Below are 20,640 nucleotides of genomic sequence, written 5' to 3'. Positions count from 1 at the left end.
CCCCTGGCAAAGCACTGCAGGCGATGCAGATCCAACATAGGGACACAAAGAGCCCACATTACAACTGGTATAAATGTTGAGAGCCAAATGGTGGGAGAAGAACGTAAAGTTCTGGCTGCCCTTTACCCTCGAACTGCCTCACTGCTACTGTCGTGTTCACTGGTATGCAGTAGTGATACTTTTTAACGTGTTCTGCATGAAAGTTAAAGACCATCCTTTCGTCACGGTCCAGATGCCTTCGACCTTCTAGCTTCTGCTCCTGCTCTTGTAACAAATACATTGAAAAAAAATTAAGGGGACATGTACGATCCATAATAAGTTAGTACTGCTACTAAAAAGGATTTAAATGGGGGACAGTAGTCCCTCTGCACTGGGAGACATAATGACTGACTGTTGTCCCAAAACAAGCCAGTTAATAATGAGAGTGGAGTTGAAAAATCTCTCACTTGCAATAAAAAGCCCAGGATGAATCAAACCAACTGCAGATAGTCTCGGCCCCAAGTGCAATTGTTGAGAAATCTGCAAAAAGAAAGGATTTCCCAACACTGACTAAAAAGCAGGCAAAAACCAAAGAAACGTTAAAAAATGCAATTACTGTAGGTGAAAATATCTAGTATTATACAAGGATGCGATGTTGATAAAGCCGGTTTTCTGGAGAGCAGTTGAACAATTATGTATGCATGAAGACTTGCCACAACATAACGTTTACAGCAACTGGCATATGAAACTTGCACGTTTATAAAAAAAAAAATGTTACGGCACTGTGCACGATGCATTTCGATTGTCTATGAGCCAGGGCAGCTGTGTGCTTTAGTAATTGAGAAGCTTAGTTTGTGTTTGTATTGCAAATACCCACATTCCATTATTCTGTGAAGACTTTGGTCTATCGACTATTGTTAACTATCTGTATCCGGCGTATCGCCTGCAGATCTAATGTTTGCACTTCACTCCTCTGTGTCTCTCTCGCTCACTGTCTCTCTCGCTCACTTTGTGTCTCTCTTTCACTATGTCTCTCTCGCTAGCTGTCGGTCTCTGTCTCGCTATGCCTGTCTCTATGGGGGTGATGGAATGCATAGTCATGTGTGCGTTTGCTAGAGACAACCCAGCTGTTCTGATAGCTTTGTGACCAGAGGGAAAAATTGATGTCTTGTGCCGTGCGGACTATGTTTATTTGTAGCAAAAGGAAGCTATTTAATTTCAGTATCTGTTAGTCATAATCATACTTTTCCTGCTGCGCCGTACTTATTATCAAAACCTAGATTAATCACATAACATTATTTTGTACAATGCGTTATTATTCCAAGCTGGACCGTCTGGTACACTCCTATTTTACTCTTTAAAAATACCCTTTTGAGAAATGGGAAGGGGGGACAAAAGGCTCCAGTGAGTGTTCCAGCCAGCTTTGCATAAAATCCAAGAGCATTTTGAGCACATAAGAATGACCACAGATCTTAATAGTTGGCAAATATACATAAAATGGTTGTATCCTTGAATCACTTATTATATGAAACACTGGACTTAGTGCACATTTCATTTTTCACAGCACTATGAGCATATTCTCTAATTCAGACAACGTTATAATTTAGATGGAAGGGTTTAAATGGATTGAGACATCAGTCACTCCTTTGTTTTCCAAGGGCCATCCAGTGCAGTTTTGGCTGGTCCTCAGGGTAAACATGGCTGTAGACTTACTCCGTTCCCGATGTGCCGACAGGGTAGAGAATTGTGTATAAAGGATGAATAGTAGCACCTTTATGGCTTAAGGATAAACACTTCGCCATTATTTTGTGCTGTACATGTTTGTTTTCTGTTTTGGTTTAAATCAAAGTTTGCGTGTATTTCATGTGAAGTCTTCATTGCCCTTTCTTTCCTAGTGAGAATGATATAACTGGTGTTTTGGATCATACCTTCTGCGTGGAGCACAATGCCTACGGTGAAATCATTCAACACGAGCTCAAACCCAATGGGAAAAGTATTCCGGTCACAGAGGAAAGCAAAAAGGAGTATGTCAGGTATGAGGCACAGAGTGAATGATGGAGAGAATTGAAAAACAGAGAGAATTATGGAGTGTTGTAGAGATTTTTATCTGACCCTCTTTTATTTGTGAGACACCTACTTTCTCCCACCATGCCTTATTTTAGCTCTTTAATTGGGCAAAAAATGTGGATTGACCATAAAATGTGTACCGTGCATCAGATTATTAGTTTTCACTGACGGTTGTGCTCGGCGCATTTAAGTATCATTTAGCTTTTCAACGATAAACCTTTTTATTAAAGAATTTGAGACTGAGGTTATTTAAGCATTGGTTTATCACTTCCTGGCAAGTCACTGATCACTGGCCATTCACTTCAACTTGACTGAAAGCTCATTAGGTCTTAAATCAAGTGTGCATAGACACCCCTTGTGGGTTGGAGGGGAGCGTTTCCCCTTTGACATGGAGTTTAAAAGGTAAAGTGTTGAATTTAACACTTCTTTGTAGGTTTTATTTGACAATTTGCATCAGAGGCACATTCAGTTACTTCAGTATTTTCACACCTTATACTCAAGATAACTTGTCTAATTGCTGTTTCCATTTACTACAATATTCTCTTGTCCAGCTAAAAATGCAGGAAATATTTAAATTTTGTTAATAACATGTTTAGTACAGCATCATTAAGTGTTAAGAAATAAATTAGTGACGCATAGAAAGGTAATCTGTTACCCAAAAATGTGATCCTTGATACCAGTTATATAAATTGGTTTCTTTTTGTACCTAATACCACATTTGTAGCAATAAACCACCCTTTCCTAACAAATTGCTTTTCATATAGATACATTTTATATTTTGGCTGCAAGCGTTAGGAAAATCTTTGCTACCTCATACTACCCGAGGAAAGAGTTCATTCATCTTGTTATATTGGCAAAGTGCATTGTTATGGTGTGCCCAATGACGAACAATCATAGCAAAACATAATTTTTTGACATTTAGAGAATTGTTTCTGCTACAGGTAGCCTCTTGGTGCTGATGCTTCCTTGTCAGCTTTGTGGTGATTGAAAGTTGCCCATGGTATCTTTGCTGTAAAAACAATGTTTTCTAGCCAAATTTTCAAAAGTTATTCTTGGGAAGGTTTCCAACACCCACCGAGGTGTATAAAGAAACCTATTGTTTAGAGAGATTTTCAGAGCCAAACCTGAGGATGGTCCTGCGAGGCCAACCTCATTGAATAGCAAGGGTTCTTCACACTTGGTCAAACCAAACTCCACAAGGTAGCGTACATTTAGCAGCAAGGCAGACTTGGGTGGTATGGGGCTGGTATGTAAGTACGGTTGAAACCACTTAGAATCAGCCTAGGCATTGCACACACAATTATGCAGATATATTATTAGGACTTAAACAAACTAAGCAGGTACAACTCAAGAATACTATATGCTACAAAAGAAATATGTATGTTGCCTAGATTCACATGTTGTGATTAGGCCGACACGCAGTGGTTGGTGCAGAGTATTACATCTTCTGTTTTTCGATTCGAAAAAAAGGCGTTGACAGGGGCATTCCTGTAACACTATCCCTATTCTACTTATACAGTTACCCATGCTCCTTCACACATTGACATCCTCAGATTAATTTTTTTATGCCATTGGTTTGGAATGTGGCCTCATAGAATGAAGAGGCGTACCAAACAGGCATGTTTTTTGCTATAGACTATTATTAACGAAAGAAAACCAACGATGTCTAGCCCCATGTAAGGTGGTTTCCCTACCTATACAAACTAAACTCTGGTCAGTTAGGATGTTGTTGATGTCCAAATCGAACGCCCTAACCTCCTCACCTATCCCTACCACTAAAACATAATGGCTAACGTAAGAGTCTCTCCACGACCCGGCAGAATTACTCCCTTCTCCTGGGTACAAGTCTCTCAAAGTAAAATGGTCAAGCCCTCTCTTTCTTCAACTCCACAATCTTATGAAACTGCCCTGCAGTTTCACAAAATGACTTATTCTTCGTTCTTCTTTTTCTTCTACTACTACTACTCTCGCATGGTTCGCCCGGGTCCCTCCCGGATATCCAACACTTCCTTGTACCTCTCTCTTTGGGAATGTTTCACTGGTTGTCCCTGGGATAGTTTCTGGACTTTCGACTTTTCTTCTTCCACAATGGGTCTGCTTGACTTTGCGTCCATTTTTCTCTTGTTGGTCTGGGCACTCGATTTGGACTCACCTGTCCAACCTTTGTTAGTCGTGCAACGACCGCTGTCCTGGACACTACTCATACGTTCGGTCTAATTTCCTTCATCTTTATGTAGGCCCCCAACATGGGGACAGTATCGGAACCTGTGGCAGCAAAGATTTTCTTCAGGTTCTGGCAGGCCCAAGGCCTCTTAGGCTACCGGCTCCCAAGCAGAGGGGCCGGGGTCTCTTAGAGGCTGTCCCGGGACATACCTGAGGCCTTCAAAGCAACCGGCTCCAAAGCTGAGGGGCTCAGGGGCTAACAGTCTTTCCTCAGAAGGACGATGAGGCTCGTCCTTTTTTTTCTACCCCAGGGGTAAGGTAAGCGCCACCTCAGTCTATCCTCAGCTAGATCCAGCACGGATACAAGCACAGGTGCTGAGGGCTCCCAGCCCACACGACACCCCTTCCGAGGCCGTGAACCAGGGCAATACGACTTCTGGCTGAGGGCGCAGCGCCTACCAGAGGGATCTGAGGTTGACGCTGCTACTTCGAGTGCAAGACCCAAGCTGTATCCTCTCGTGTTTGAGGCCTCTCTTGGCTCAGGGCCTTAGCACCTTCCCACCCAGGGCGTGGTGCAAGGCTTCAAAGTGGCATAGCTGCATGTGGTGGAGCCTGCCAGGCAGGCAGCCATCTTGTATCAGGCTTAGGGCCCACCAGTGCTTTCGTCCATCGAGTGGGCTTTGCAGGATGATCCCAGCCCTCTTCCCTCAGGAGGCGACAGCGGAACCTGCGGTGCAGGGTTTTGGTCCCCTCTTATAAATCTACCCATCATACAGCTACACGCACCAGACGCATCTGCACTTTGAACAGGAGCGGAGGCCCAGCAGCCAGGAGGGCAGGTCCCCTAGGGGCCCGACGGCTTTTGAGGGCCGCTTCCCCAGGTAACGTCACCTTGGCCCCTCCTCTGGGTACTCCTCCCGATCCTCCTGCGCTCCCGGTGCTGGTCCCTCCGCCGGTTCGACTCTACTGGTCGTAGTGACACCTCCTGTACCACCAACGCCTCCCCCTCAACAGCCGTTGGACCTTTCTTTGGCTCGGACTTGGGGGAGTGGGAAAGGGGGGGCCTCCGGCACCCATGTCCCAGGGCCTGGGTTCCCTTCGGCCTGTGTAAAGTGGGGGGGGGGTGATGACGATGACTGTTGAGGAGAATTCTCATAAATGGTTAATTTCCCTTACCTACTGAGTCCCTCAGCAGCTTTGCTGGATTTCTAGGGTTTATTTTATTCACCTGGTGTTAGGGAGAATTCTCTGTTAAGGCTAATTTCCCAAATCTAGTGAGTCCCCCAGCAGCTTTGTTGGATTTTTTGGGGGTTTATTTTTTTTCTCCTGCTAAGAGTGAGACTCTTTTTCTCCCACTCTTAGACATGCTTTGAGATATCATTTGACTTTGTAATGTGTTTTATGGGTTATGGGGTCTTTTACTCCATAGGGTTTCATGTGGTTTTTGGTAAGTGTTACACAGCACCCCCAGTGCAGTAACACAGGGGTGTCATAGTGACCCCCAAACATAGACTCCATACCCTGGGACTGACTACTGTCTCCCAGGTTATGTAAAGTCACCATTGATTTTACTAGTCTTAAATTGGGAACCAGTACAAACCATCATACTGTGGAAGTACTGGTAGTGGTAATTAGATTACCCCTGGGTCTGTTTTTCGAGGGGGCACTGTGCAGTCCCCCCTCGTCGAGTTTCTGGCTAGTGGCAGTGGTTACCACGCAAAATATTCCACTGGAATATTGTCTATGGGATTTTCCCATTCATTTTAAACGCACCACTTTTTGGTGCAATGTCAAAGATACCGCCGGGTTATTTATTTAATATTCATTCCCCGGTTGGGTCTTTTTGTCAGAACTCGGTTTTAAAATGGCGTTTGTGTTCGCCTCTGTAACTCCAACCCAAGTCGAGCCCTTTGTTCCACTTTTTGGCGGGCTTCTACACAGAAGCCTCCAAAAGTGGTGCCACTCTGTCTGGGTCTACAGGATGTGTGGGAGGGGGGGGTTTAGGCACCCTGGACTGAGTTGCCTCGGCAACTCAAGTCACACTCTTGTGTGATTGGCCCAGTGGTGAGCCACCCGGCTCACCACTTAGCATGTTTGAGTGACAGCGAGGACTGATGAATGGGGGTTTTCTGCATAAAAGCAGGGCTTTGGGGACTGGAACTTCAGACGTCGCCACAGGATCTAAAGAATCCAAGGAGAGAGAAGCTGAGCCGACCTGCAAGGACACCACCGGTGGAGCCCTGCTGAACCGTCTCACCACTTTTCTCGACGACAGAGAAGATCTTCATCCGAGGAGTCTTCTTCCTTTGACTGGTGGGGATAACCAGTTTGCCCGTCCTTTTGCCTTCCCGAATCATCTCGTGGCCGCCTTGCCTGTGCCAAGCACCCCGGCAACCGGGCTACCACGATTTACCACTACCGCAAATAAAAGGGTAGTACCTTTTAACCGGAGAACTCCGCTGCTGGTTTCTTCCCTGGCAGTGCAACGACCTTCAGCTTTCCTCCACGTCGAGACCTTCTCTTCCTCTGGACGACGCCACGACTTGCACCCGCTGCCAGGAACAACTGCCCCCGCTGGAGGATCCTCTCCATTTTAAAGGTACTGTGTCCGCCTAGCCTCCTTTGCAACGGTCTGTACGGGGTGTCTATTAAATTCTCGATTTACTACCTGGGCTGACCCTAGGCTGGCTAACTGAACTTTTCTGAGCTGAACTAATTCCTTTTTGAACTCCCTGCAAGACTTTTTCGAGCCTCTTAAACTGTGATCCTGGGCTCATTGGTGCTCTGCTCTCTCCAAGAGGGAGCCTGGCCTCTGAACTTTTTGCTCACACGTAGACTTTGACTTTCATGCCTTGCTGGGTGCTTCTAAAGTATTACTGTTGTGTGCTTTTCTAATTTCTGCCTTTTCCCTCTCTTTTTTTGTTAACCTATTGGAGTGCCATCTTCAGTTAAGCGCTCACCTCTGTCTGAAAATAAGTGGTGTTAACTAAGACTTGTCTAATAAGGAATAAGGGGTGTATATATATTAATAGTGACTGTGTTTTGAACTTGCTTACAATAATAGTGCTGGAGTGTTTTTATAAGTGTGCCTTTAAATAAATAATTATATACGTTGATACCAAAGCTCTGGTCAGTGTTTGCTTGTGCTACTGTATTTTGGTACCTATCTTGTATACTCTATATACTGTCTAACTCTTCTTGAGAGAAGTCTGGCTGCTCAGTCACAGCTACCAGATAAATCTGTGTGGTACAGACTGCTACCAATTGGGTTTACTGCCAACACCTGTAGTCTTAAGCCTTTTGCAGTGGTCCCTAAGGGAACTGCACAGGTTTCTCCCTAACACCTGGTAAGAGTGTGAGCCTTTTTCCCACTCTTACATGTGTTTTGCTGTGCGTTTTTCACTTTTTGTGTGATCTTGGGCACTGGAGCCTCACCTACTCCATGTTCACCACTTTTTGTGTGTGTTGCACAGCATCTTCAGTGCAGTGACATAGGGTTGTCTTTGAGACTTCCCACTGACTCCATTTTTCTGGGGCTGACTACTGTCCCCCAGAAACAGGTAAAGTTGCCATTAACTTTATATAATCACTTTAAACCACTGACCCAGTACACCCCTTCTTACATTCTTACATGGAGTATTGGAAAGGGTTAACTCTTAACAATTTTTGTCTGTGCCTCTTGGAGACTTGTTTCGCTCCCTTAACATTAAGACTTGGCTGGTGGCAGTGTTATCTACCCTAACCTTTCTAACACGATTATCTTATATAATGTGGTAATGTTTTAGGCTATTATATTAGCCTCGAACATAAACCAGCTTGACCAAATACATTTTATTTTGGTTCCGGCTGGGAAGACTTTTTGTTAGTCTTTCTCGTGTTTTTCTCTGCATGCCAAACCGGGGATGACTCCTTTGTTCAATGTCTTTTGGCGGACTTCTGCACAGAATCCCTCCTTAAGGCGCCTGATAGTCTAGGTAGGCAGGATGTGAAGGAGGGATCTTCGGACCCCTGCCATGGGTTGCCTTAGTAACTCGCACACTTGTCTGATTGGCTAAGGGGACTGGCCTTGCCAGGACAGCCACCCTGCTGTGTGATTGACAGCCAGGCTGTATGAATGGGGGGAAAACTGCATACAAAGCAGGTCTCTGGGACTGAAAGAGCAGAGTTGCCACTGGAATGAAAGAACCAACGATGAACTGGAAGAAGAGGACCCCTACAACGCCTGAACCGCCCGGTGAAGCCCTGCTGCAGGTCCGAATCTCCAAATCCAACGACAGAGAAGATCCTCCAGGAAACTTCTTCCCTTGAGCTTGTGGGACCAACCAGTTTGCCCAAACTACAAGCCAGGACCCCTCATCTGGTCGAATTCGCTGTACAGAGCTACATTGGGCCGGATAGCCAGGAAGATCTGACCCTGCTTGGGTTTTAAGGAGCACACCTTTTATTAGTTGTTTGGCGCTGCTGCAGGTTTCTTCCCTGGATAGTGCAGGACCCTCCAGTCTTCCTACTTCTGATCAGTCTGACAGTCGCTTCAGGAACCGTGAGCCTGCAGGAACTATCAGGAACGTCTGCTTCAGCTACAGCCCCCTCTCCGTTTTAAGGTACTGTGCAAATCCGGTTGTGCGTTTCTCAGCCGCGGTGAAAGTGTTTGAAATCTTTATCCAATCTGAGGGCTTTTCCTTCTCTTCTCTTTGATCTAACTTATCGACCAACCAACCTCATCTGGAATCTGTGCCACAAACTTTACCGCAAACTACCCTGAACTGTGTGATCTTGAGCAAAAGACTTTTGACCTAGTGACCCCAAGCCTTTTCTAGCTGATCTCCTCACTGTAGTCTCTCTTGTTCAACTGCTCAGAATACTTACCTGTTGGTTTTGCCTAATTGCTGATAACTCGGTCTTTCCCTCCCTTTTAAATTGCTGGAGTGCCATTTTGCTCCCACTTCATTTTGTGAGCTTAACGTGTCTGGAATTTAAGGGAAGAGGTGTGGTGTATTTATGATTGTGATTTTGACCTTGCTTAGAATAGTGAAATGTTATACAACCTTTGAGTAAATACATTTCTGATGTTTGTTAATCTGCTTAGAATCACATGCTGTGCATAGTCCGACATCCAGTGGTCACTGCGGAGTATTTAATTTTGTTTTCGTAGTCGAAAAGGGGACGTCGACAAGGTGTGTTTTAACACTATCCCTATAGTGACGTGCATTGTACCCACAATCCCTCACGCGTCGAGGTCCCTCAGATTCTTTTTTTTCCGCCCAGATATTGGTCACCTTAACGCGGAGCTCCTCGAGAGAAATTGCAAAGAGATTTACTCGACCCTTTGATAGTTATCTATTATTAAATACACTAGATCCCTCCTTTGACGTCGAAGCTGCAAAACTGTTCCACCGCCGAGTAAGAACTTCGGCGGCGGTGACTTAGACGGAGGAGATCCTTCAGCACTGCCAACACGTGGCCTGGCCTCGCCGGCCTTATACAGTAGGGAGAGTGGGGTCGTGGGACATTTCTATTTCTAAGAATGCCTTTCTCCTTTTCCCCCCTTAGGGGTCGTTATCACTCGTATCTATATCCTCAGCTATGGAGAGGAGTCTGTTTAGATTTTGCCCATGCTGTAACGGCAAATTTACATGGGAAGACGAGCACAAGCGGTGTAACTGTTGCTTACCTCTCGACCACAACGAGGAAGGCTGTGCGGCCTGTAAACTACTTTGCCCGAAAACTTTAAAGGACCGCAGGGTCAAGAGGTGGGCAGCCTACGCTATGTCTAGAACTGATTCCTCACCCGCCGCCGCCGAGTGTGACGAGGATAGTGATAACCCGAGCTCCGTTTCGGAAGTCATAGACCTCTCTAGGGAGCGTACCCACTCCTCGACATCTGTCCCCGGCCCCGACAAGTTCGGCTCACGCCCTACTTATGGGGATGAACACCCCGGCGACACTGACGAACACAGAAGGCATAAACATAAACACACAACCCACTGCACTTCTTCGTCAAAGACGAAGAAAGCCATAGTGCCAACGGAGATGCCGCACCCACCGGTGTCCTCCACCGACCGTAAGGGTCGCAAGCCCTCCCTGACACTGCAGCCGCGACTAGCGACTGGGCTACCTGCAGACAAGGGCGCTACCACCAAAACAGGCGACGCGCCGCCAGACGAACCTTCGACGGAGAAACTAATTGTCGAGAGCTTGCCGCGTATATTTTCCACGGACGGCCAGAAACAGACGGCGAGTGATACGCTAAAAACCGCTCACAAGGCCAGGGAAATGCCGATAATACCAGAAGGGAGGCAGGGAGAGCTCCCACCGTCGAACGAAGGCCCTAGCCTACGAGAAGGGTTCTCAGAAGGCGAAGGGACTTTATCCTCGATGTTATGGGACCGATCAAGACGGCTACAGGAAGAACAGCCTCCTTTTTCGCCTCCAGACCATTCTGGGTTACCACATTGGATTCTTGAGAGATTCCAATCATGTATGGAGAAACTGGATAGATTTATGTCCACTCCTGAACATAAAACTCCCAAGAGGCCAAGAGAGGTACTTCATGAGGACCCCTAGGGCTACATATCCTAGACTATTTAACCCCCTTCAGGAGGAATCTCATACTTATGACCTCATTGAAGAAGACCCTCACTTCCAAGAGGATGAAGAATTCTTGGATAGTGAAGACCAACAGAACCTCGAAGAAGAAGGTTTTGAGTGAAACCTTGACATAGGTGCGGGGGGTCTTCAAAGAAGACCCAGATGAAGGTGGCTCACAGCCTTGGCAGTCACCAACAGAGTCTACAGACCCGGAGATCCTAAACCTTCCCTCTCCTCAGACCACACCGGTCAGGAATCCGTCACCAATAGATGACCAACCCACTTTCAACGCGCTACTACGCTGTCTACACCTGCACTGGTCAGAGGGGTCAATCCCAGAATTGAAAAACTGTTTACTCCCTCTCCTTCAGACCCATTATGCATTAGGGGTCACTCAATTCCAGACTCTTTAGTGGTAACTACCACAAGGAAAAGAGCAGGGATTCCGCTGTCAACCAGCGAAGCACCCCCAGACAAAGAAGGGAAGAAACTCTACGCCCTGGGTAAAAGAATTACAGCCTCGGCAGCTTTTTCAACCAGAATTGCCTATAATAACACCCTACTGGCAAGTTATGCTGATGCCCAATGGGGAAAATTGCGGCAGGACCTCGAGGAAGTCCCTGAGCCCTTAAGAACTCGCTTATTGACCACAGTAACAGAAGGAACTCTGGTTAACCAGAGCATCATTAAAAACACTCTTGATGCTGCAGAAACGGCTGGCCGTTCTTTAGTCCAGGGAATACTTCTGAAGCGTCATGTCTGGCTCCGCAATTCCGGTTTTAAGCCAGAGACCCAGGCGTCCCTCATTAATAAACCAATAGAGGATTCTAACCTCTTTGGGAAAGCAGTGGACGACACACTGGAGACTGCGAAGAAGGATTTCAACACCCTAAAGTCTTTAGACCAAATCTCAAGGCATCTCAATAAGCGAGGATTCGGCAACAAACGATTATTTCCAAGGTCAACGCCAACAACAGCAACAACAGCAGCAGTACACTGCAGGCAACTGGTCCTCTAATCAGGGAACCAGTGGCCAATACACGCAAAGAGGACAACGCTGTGGCAAGGGTAGAGGTCGGGGCCCCACTCCCAGAGGATCCCCAGCTACCAACACCAAATGACCCGAAGGTTCGGGTCCCCTCCCATGCATCGCCGATCGGGGGCCGGTTAACATCTTTCCTACCAGCATGGGAGGGAATAACATCAGACCGCTGGGTATTGTCAACCATAGCCCACGGTTACTGTATAGAATTCAGTCGGTCCCCCAAGTACAGACCCCCAAGGGGACAAAGCTTATCACCGGAGCACCTCGCCATCCTTCTTCAAGAAGTGGAACTGCTGCTACTAAAAGGAGCAATAGATGTTGTGCCTCTATCACAGGTAATGGAAGGTATTTATTCAGTGTACTTCCTTGTACCCAAAAAGGACTTGACCATGCGCCCTGTACTAGATCTGCACCCAGCGAACAAATTTGTCAAACCTCAAATTTCGCTTGGTGACCCTACAGGAAGTAATCCCCCTACTTTCACAGGGAAATGACATGACAACACTGGACATGAAAGATGCATATACCTCTGGTTCATGATAGAGGGCAAACACTACCAGTTCAGAGTGCTACCCTTCGGCATAGCATCAGCGCCAAGGGTATTCACAAAAGTACTGGCAGTGGCAGAGGCCCACCTGCGCAGGTTGTCCATTCCAATATACCCTTACCTCGACGATTGGCTCATAACAGGGGATTCTTACGAGGCATGCTTCTCAAATACCGAAAAGGCTGTAGACCTTTTGTTCCAACTGGGCTTCTCCATCAACGAGAAGAAGTCCAGCCTAGACTCCAGCCAGATCAAACAATTCCTAGGGGCTCTAATTCGAACAAAGGACAGCCTTGTCTTCCCCTCCAACGAGAGGGTCCAAAATATGCTGTTTCAGATCCCTCAATATGTGGCCGGTCGACAGGTGACGGTACGCAAAACAATGCGTTTGCTAGGAATGATGGCGTCATGTATATATTTGGTACCTCACGCGCGCCTGCTCATGCGCCCAATGCAAGAGTGGCTCAACAGCCAGTGGTGTCAGGCCAGCGGACAATGGGACGATCTAGTGGTGGTCTCGCAGGCCTTGGTTCTCTCGCTATGGTGGTGGTCGAAGGAAAACCTTGTAATAGGGAAACCATTCGCCACCCCCACAGTGGAGGCCACTCTAACCACAGACGCATCCTTCACAGGATGGGGGGGGGGCTCATCTATCCCATCAGACTGCACCCGGAGTTTGGACTCCGAGTGTAGCGTCCAAACACACAAGCTTGCTGGAACTACTAGCAGTCTTCAAAGCACTGAAGGCTTTCCAGGCACACCTGCAAGGGAAGACAATGATGGTCCTCACAGACAGCACCACAGCCATGTACTACCTGAACAAGCAAGGGGCACTCACTCTCCAGGACTGTCCAAGCTGTCCCAGAACATTTGGAAGTGGGCTCTCACACAACATGTTCCCGTTGTCACAACATGTACCAGGGGAACTCAATCTGCTAGCAGACAAACTCAGCAGAGACTTCCCTCTGCCCGCAGAGTAAGAATGGCGGGTACAAGAAGACATCGTCTTCGACGTTTTCACACAATGGGGATTCCCAGAAATAGATTTGTTTGCAACTCTGGAGAAATCCCAATGCCAAGATTACGCCTCCAGGTACCCCCAGATTCAGTCCAAAGGGAACGGTCTCTGGATAACATGGTAAGGGAAATTTGTTTACGCTTCCTCTCCCCCCCCCCCCCCCCCCCGACGCCCCTTCTCAACAAAATAGTGCACAAGATGTACCAGGAACCCGTCACCATGATACTAGTGGCCCCTATGTGGGCCCGGCAGCCATGGTTTGCTCACTTGATGGAGATGTCTCTATCTCCTCCAATGAAACTTCCCTGCCCGTACAACATGCTGTCACAGGACAAGGGCAGAACGCTACACCCATGCCCACAGACCCTGAATTTAGCAGCCTTGCTCCTGAGGTCATAGAATTTGGACATTTACAACTCCCTCAAAGATGCATGGACATTCTTAGGGAGGCTAGGAAACCTAACACTCGTTACTGCTATTCTAGCAAATGGAAGAGATTCATCATCTGGCGTAGAAATAAGAGCATCAACCCCGTTGAATGCTCCCCCACACATATTGTTCTTTACCCAACTCACTTATTAGACTCAGGATTGGTCTTTAATTCTATTAAAGTTCATCGAGCTGCACTTTCCGCATACACCACTTCTCAACTCAGTGTCATGGCGGAAAGTCCCAGTTATTAAAGCCTTCATGGAGGGAGTAAAGAGGTTACACCCTCCTATAGCCAACCCAGCTCCCGGATGGGATCTAAACGTGGTACTTACCAGGCTTATGGGCTCTGCCTTTGAACCCATGCACAAGGCATCCCTTAAGGACCTCACTCTTAAGACTGCTTTTCTAATAGCCATCACCTCCATTAGGAGAGTGAGTGAACTACAGGCGCTCTCTATACTAGACCCCTTTGTAACAGTTCACAAAGATAAGGTGATTCTACGCACACATCCTAGGTTTGCACCAAAATGTATTTCAAAATTCCATGTCAACCAGTCTATTGAACTACCAACGTTCTTTCAAAACCCTTCAAATTTAGGAGAAAGGAGCCTGCATACACTAGATGTGCACAGAGCCGTCATGTTTTATATGGAAAGAACTAGGCCTCTGAGAAAGACTAATCAGTTCTTTGTCTCAGTGGCAGCAGGAAGAGAAGGAGATGCAGTTTCAAAATCCACTATATCTAGATGGATTGTCCAATGCATCACTCTCTGTTACACTCTTGCTAAGAGAGAACTACCCTTCAAGCCGAGAGCACATTCTACTCGTGGCACTGGGGTTTCCATAGCATTCATTGCAAATGTCCCTCTTGAGTCCATTTGTAAAGGGGCAACCTGGATTCTGTACACACCTTTACAAAACACTACTGTCTAGATGCCCACTCTAGATCTGATTCCCAGGTGGGACAAGCAGTATTAAGACATAGTTTATCTACTGTTCCTTCTCACAACCCACCTCCAACTCCGGGTACTGCTCGCTAGTCTATGCACAGCATGTGATTCTAAGCAGATTAACGAACATCAGAAGACAATGCATTACTTACCGTAAAAGCATTTCTGATGGTTGTATCTGCTTAGATTCACATGCGCCCACCCTTCCTCCCCGCTCGGATGGAAGGAACATAGACATCCTATCTATCTCTCTTTTCTGTACTCACTCACGTCTAATAGGCTCCCTCAGCGCAGAAAAAATACAAACAGAGGGACCTTGATGCGTGAGGGATTGTGGGTACAATGCACGTCACTATAGGGATAGTGTTACAGACATGCCTTGTCAACGTCCCCTTTTCGATTACGAAAACAAAATGCAATACTCCTCAGTGACCAATGGATGTCGGACTATGCACAGCATGTGAATCTAAGCAGATACAACCATCAGATGAACAAGTTACTCTCTTACCTGGTAACGTTCTTTCGATGGGATGATCCGACGACGTATTCCATATCTATGACAGTAATCACCACAGCTGTGCTGCTACGGAACATTTTCGGCGTCTGCGTCGATGCGCCGTCCTTGAGGACCTCCTCCGACGGCTGACGTCACCCGATGTGATAAGTAGGACGCACGACGCCCGTAGCCTCAGTTGTAGTTTTTTCCCAGAACGTGTGGCACCAGTCTTCTGTCAGTCTGACACACAAAGCCTTGCAGAAACGTAAACTGCAATCGCATAAGAAATTCTGTAGCGGGGAAGGTAGGGAGGGAGCGATATGGAATACGTCGTCGGACCATCCCATCGAAAGAACGTTACCAGGTAAGAGAGTAAGTTGCTCTTCGAGGGGATTGGGTCCTCCGACGTATTCCATATCTATGACAGAATCCCAAAGCAGTACCAATGCAAGGAGGTGGGAAAAGAATTTAGGAAACAGAAATTTAGCATGCCCAATCAAATTGCGGAGTAAAGGACCGCCTTGCCAAAGGCCAGATCCTGCCCTCGGATGGAATTGAGGGAATAGTGATGTACAAATGTATGTACCGAAGCCCAGGTGGCTGCATCACAGATGTTGCGAATAGGAACACCCCTCTGCAGGGCAATACAGGCAGCCATACCCCTGGTAGAATGGGCCCGCAAGCCGACCGGTGGGTCCTTACCCTCCAAGCGGTAACACTGAGAGATAGCCAAAATAATCCAGCGAGACAAAGTCTGTTTCGTCACAGCCTGTCCCAAACGCTTTCCAGCGTAACCAATAAAGAGATGATCGTCCACTCTGACCCGGGACATGCGTGAAAAATAGAAGCTTAAGGCTCTCCTAGGATCAAGCCTATGGAGCCTCCCCTCTTCCTTACCAGGATGTGGAGGAGAATAAAATGCCGGAAGAACAACCTTCTGGCCTAAATGAAATTCCGACACCACCTTTGGAAGAAAAGGACGAACTCTAAGGACAACCCTGTCCTTATGAAACACAGTGAAGGGTGGCTTAACTGAAAGTTCCTGTAACTCACTCACTCTGCGAGCGGAAGTGACCGCAACTAAAAATACAGTTTTCAGAGATAAGTCTCAAAGGGCATTAATGCAAAGGCTCAAACGGATCACCCATCAGAAACTTGAGAACAAGGTTCAAATCCCAACCGGCACCTGGAAAGGTGACGGAGGGAACACATTAGTGAGCCCTTTCAGAAACTTAGAAATTAAAGGAATTTTAAAATAGGAACACTCTTCAGACGAGCGCTTAAATATGGACAGCGCCGCCAGGTAACCTTTAATGGTACCCACTTGAAGGCCCCTGTTGGCCAAAGAAAGCAAAAAAGACAGAACCATGGGAATTTCACATGCAAAAGGATCCACGTTCTTAACCCTGCACCAGTCGCAGAACTTTCTCCAACGGCAACGGTACAGGGACTTTGTTGCGGGCCTTCTGGCCGAAAGCAACACCTCCATCACGTCTTCAGAGAGGTCCCAATCCTTATACCTCAACCTTTCAGAAACCAAGCGTGAAGGTTGAGGGACCTGACCTCTGGATGGAGAACCTGACCCCCCTCCTGTGAGAGCAGACCGTCTCGGTAGGGAAGACGACGTGGAGGGCAGATGGACAAGTCGAGAAGGTCCGGGTACCACGTCCTCCGGCCCCACGCCGGAGCAATGAGGATCATCCGGGAACCGAACCTCCGTAACCTCTGCAGCACTTGCGGGATGACGGGGACTGGAGGAAACGCGTACAGCAGTGGGAATGACCACTCCACCACGAACGCGTCTCCTAAGGCTCCGTTTGGAGGAAATTCCCACAAGCAGAACCTCTCGCACTTCCGGTTGACACTGGAGGCGAAGAGATCCACTTGAGGGGTCCCCCAAAGGGCGAAGATCTTCAGGGGAATCTCCTGAGCCAACTCCCACTCGTGAGAGATCGCGCTCTGCCTGCTCAGAGCGTCCGCTGTCTCGTTTTCGTCTCCTGCCAGATGAACTGCTGAAATCGAAACTTCCTCCCCCCCCCCTTTTTGTTGAGGTAGTGCATGGCCACCGTGTTGTCAGTCAGGATCAGGACATTCTTTCCTCGCACAGTCGGCAGAAAAGCTTTAAGGGCTAGCTTGACGGCCCTCAGCTCCAACAGATTGAGATGGAGTCTGGACTCCGACGGAGACCAACGAACACTGACTGTCAACTCGTTGGCATGAGCTACCCATCCCGTGAGGGATGCGTCCATCAAAATCGTCACCTCTGGCCAGGCAGCCAAAATGGAGCCCCCCTCATCAGATTGCCTTTGTCAGCCCACCACAGAAGGTGCTGGGTGACCGAAGACGGCACCTGAACAGGGTCCGACATCCTGCTGGAGGACTGCAAATATTTCATCCGCAACCTGGCCTCTGGCACCAGAAGAATGCAGGATGCCATGAGGCCGAGCAGTCTCAAGAACTCGAAAGCTGGGAGAGTCTGGGCAAGTTGAAACTTGTGCACCATCTGCTGAATGTGATGAGCCCTCACCTGGGGAGGAAAACACTGCCCCAGGGACGTGTCGAGCACTGCTCCGATGTACTGGAGCCTCTGAGTTGGTGTCAAATGGGACTTCTTTAAGTAGAGGGAGAAGCCCAGCTTGTGGAGGGAGTGGCAGGTGACTGACAGATGATCCAGGACTTGCTCGGGAGAGCACGCCCTGATCTACCAATCGTCCAGGTAGGCGTAGATGTGAATGCCCCCCCTTTCCTGAGGTGCGCTGCCACCACTACCATGAGCTTGGTGAAGACCCTCGGGGCGGAGGTCAAGCCGAACGGCAGGACCCGAAACTGAAAGTGTGAGCCGCCAACCGCAAACCACAGGTAATTCTTGTGCTTTGGATGGATCGGCACATGAAAATAAGCGTCCTTGAGGTCGAGACACCAACCAGACCTGGAGTACTTGAGAAAGAGTAACCATCTTGAACTTGTCCTTCCTGAGGAGTTTGTTCAAACCGTGCAAGTCCATGATGGGTCTCAATCCCCCGTCTTATTTGGAAATCAAAAAATAAGGGGAATGCCATCACTTGTTCCTCTCCGCTACAGGCACCAGTTCTACGGCACCTTTCTCCAGCAGGGATTGAATTTCCTGCGCAAGGAGCGGATCCGGACTCTTCAAAGAGAGATTCCCCGGTGGATTGTCTTGAGGCCTTTGCCGGGAAGGAAGACAGTAGCCGTGGGTTATGATCTCCAGAACCCACAAATCTGAGGTAATGTCGCGCCACTCTGCAAGATGCTGCACCAGCCTCCCCCCCCCCCCCCCCAACCGGCGAACCATGGGACATGGCCTCATGACTGAGCTGAAGCGGCTGCAGCGTTGCCTGAGGGCAAAGAGTCAACAGCCCGAGTGGCCTTGGCACCTCGAGTACCTTGTTTTCCACCTCTGGCACTCCTATGGTGGCCCCTTTGACTGGCAGCTCCTCTCGCTTTACCAAAGGATGAGTAATAACGAAAGGAACCTCCCCTCCATTGCTGTCCCCTAGGATGAAAAGGCGGAGGTTGTCGAACTGCAGCGCCCAATGACTTTGCTGCCGCTTTGGAGGTTTGCAACCTCTCAAGGCTCTCGTCAGCCTGGCTGCCAAAAAGATGTTCCCCGTCAAAGGGCATGTTGAGGAGCCGGGCTTGCACATCAGGAGCAAACCCTGACTTCCGCAACCATGCAAATCTGCGTATCACGGTGCTCGCCGCCATGGACCGGCTGACGCAATCTGCCATGTCCAAACCCGACTGAACGGCCTCACACATAGCATCCTTGCCATCCTGAACCATGGCAAGGAAACCATCCCGTTCATCCCCTTCGGGAATATGTTCAGCTGCCAAGGAAACACAGTTCCACAGAGTGTGCGTGAAAGGAGACAAGACACAAATGGAGTTGGCTGCCTGAAGCGCCATACCCCCTGCAGAAAACACTTTCTTCGCCCAGCCGTCAAAATGCTTGTCGGCCCTATCAGGAGGGATGGTAGGGTATGACGCCTGCTTTGCCGGGGCCGTAGCCACCTGCACCACCAAACTCTCCGGAGTAGGGTGCTTGGACAAGTAGCAGGGGTCACTACTGGCTGGGTGGTATTTTCACAGCAAAGACTTGCTCACTGCCGGGAGAGACTCCGGAGCAGTCCAAGCTGCTGCCACCCTTCTTTGCAGAGCCATATGGAATGGCAGTACCGGGTCAGTTGGTGGACCAATGTCGAGGATATCCGTAAGGTAATCCTGAACAAACTCCCCTGGGGGAGCAGACCAACCTAAGTACTCGGTGACCCGTGACATAAGTCGCTGGTACGAAGAATCGGCATGTGTGCCAGGCTCAGGCCTACAAAACTCCACCTCCGGAGAGGTGTCCAGCCCACTAGCATCAAGCAGGGACTGCCTCAGGTCCTCAAACTGGCTATGGCCCGAGAGAATCTCGTCAGGCACCGTGTAAGGCACCATGCCATCATCAGAGCCCTCATCCACCTCTGAAATGAACTCCAGATGGCGGTAAGAAGGCACAGAACTGGAACCAAAGCCATGCTTGACCTTGGCCAGAGCCTTTCTAGGTGGTTCCCCCGAGCCACGGGGTACCCCCGTTACTCAGCCTCGAAAGGCGTCGAGGGCATCGAGCGAATCGGCGCCAGCGTCGAGAGAATCGGCATCGAGGGAATCGGCGTCAGATCTCGAAGCCGGAGCCCCGAGCGTGTCCTTCGACAACCTGGCTGCCGACAGCGTCGACTACTTCCTCGGAGGCGGAGCCTCGAGAGAGTCTGTCGACAACCTCAGCGCCACAGGCGTCGATGTCTTCCTCGAAGACTTCACAGGATCACACGGTCTCGAGCGGGTCGAGGACCGGGACCTGGAACGGGCATGACGAGAACGATTCCCCTTGTCCGAGCGGACCTCTCCCGCGAATCGTGCCGACCACCCGAGCCCAAAGTCGTGCGAGCGGTGTCACTCGACCGATCACGACCGAGCCCACTCGGAGGCGTGGACGGACCGGTGCCCTGCAATTCGAGAATTGCTAACATTTTCTTCCCGAAGGAAGCCCATTCCTCCGGTGTCGCATGCTTGGTGGGATAAGCGACCCGCCGATGGGCGGAGTCCTCGGAAGAGGACGGGGAAGGCGACCGATGCCGGTGCTTCCGGGAATGCCTCAAAGAGTCAGAGGAGTGACGAGACCCACTGGACTTCCGACGATGACGCAGAGAGCGCCTCTCGAATCATCCATCGAAAGCCCCGCAGACCTCCACTTCCGGGGCTTGGACACCCTACCTACCGACAACTACTTCTTGCGCTCCCGCAAGGCTTTGGACGTGAGCGACTGGCAGTCGACAGTCATCCGTATCATGG

General features: G+C 48.8%; 1 protein-coding gene across 1 annotated transcript in view; it reads left to right on the top strand.

The window, feature by feature from the left end:
- The window catches only part of SMURF2 (SMAD specific E3 ubiquitin protein ligase 2), a 1,271,870-nt gene that overhangs the window by 1,112,043 nt on the left and 139,187 nt on the right, over window positions 1-20,640 (top strand). The window contains exon 15 of the mRNA XM_069655016.1: window positions 1,875-2,012. Coding sequence (XP_069511117.1) covers window positions 1,875-2,012 — 138 coding nt within the window. The remainder of the gene's footprint in view (window positions 1-1,874; window positions 2,013-20,640) is intronic.

The sequence above is a fragment of the Ambystoma mexicanum genome, chromosome 3q (assembly GCF_040938575.1).
Source record: "Ambystoma mexicanum isolate Mex_15411 chromosome 3q, UKY_AmexF1_1, whole genome shotgun sequence".
NCBI lineage: Eukaryota > Metazoa > Chordata > Amphibia > Caudata > Ambystomatidae > Ambystoma > Ambystoma mexicanum.
This window is presented reverse-complemented; position numbering and strand designations above follow the sequence as displayed.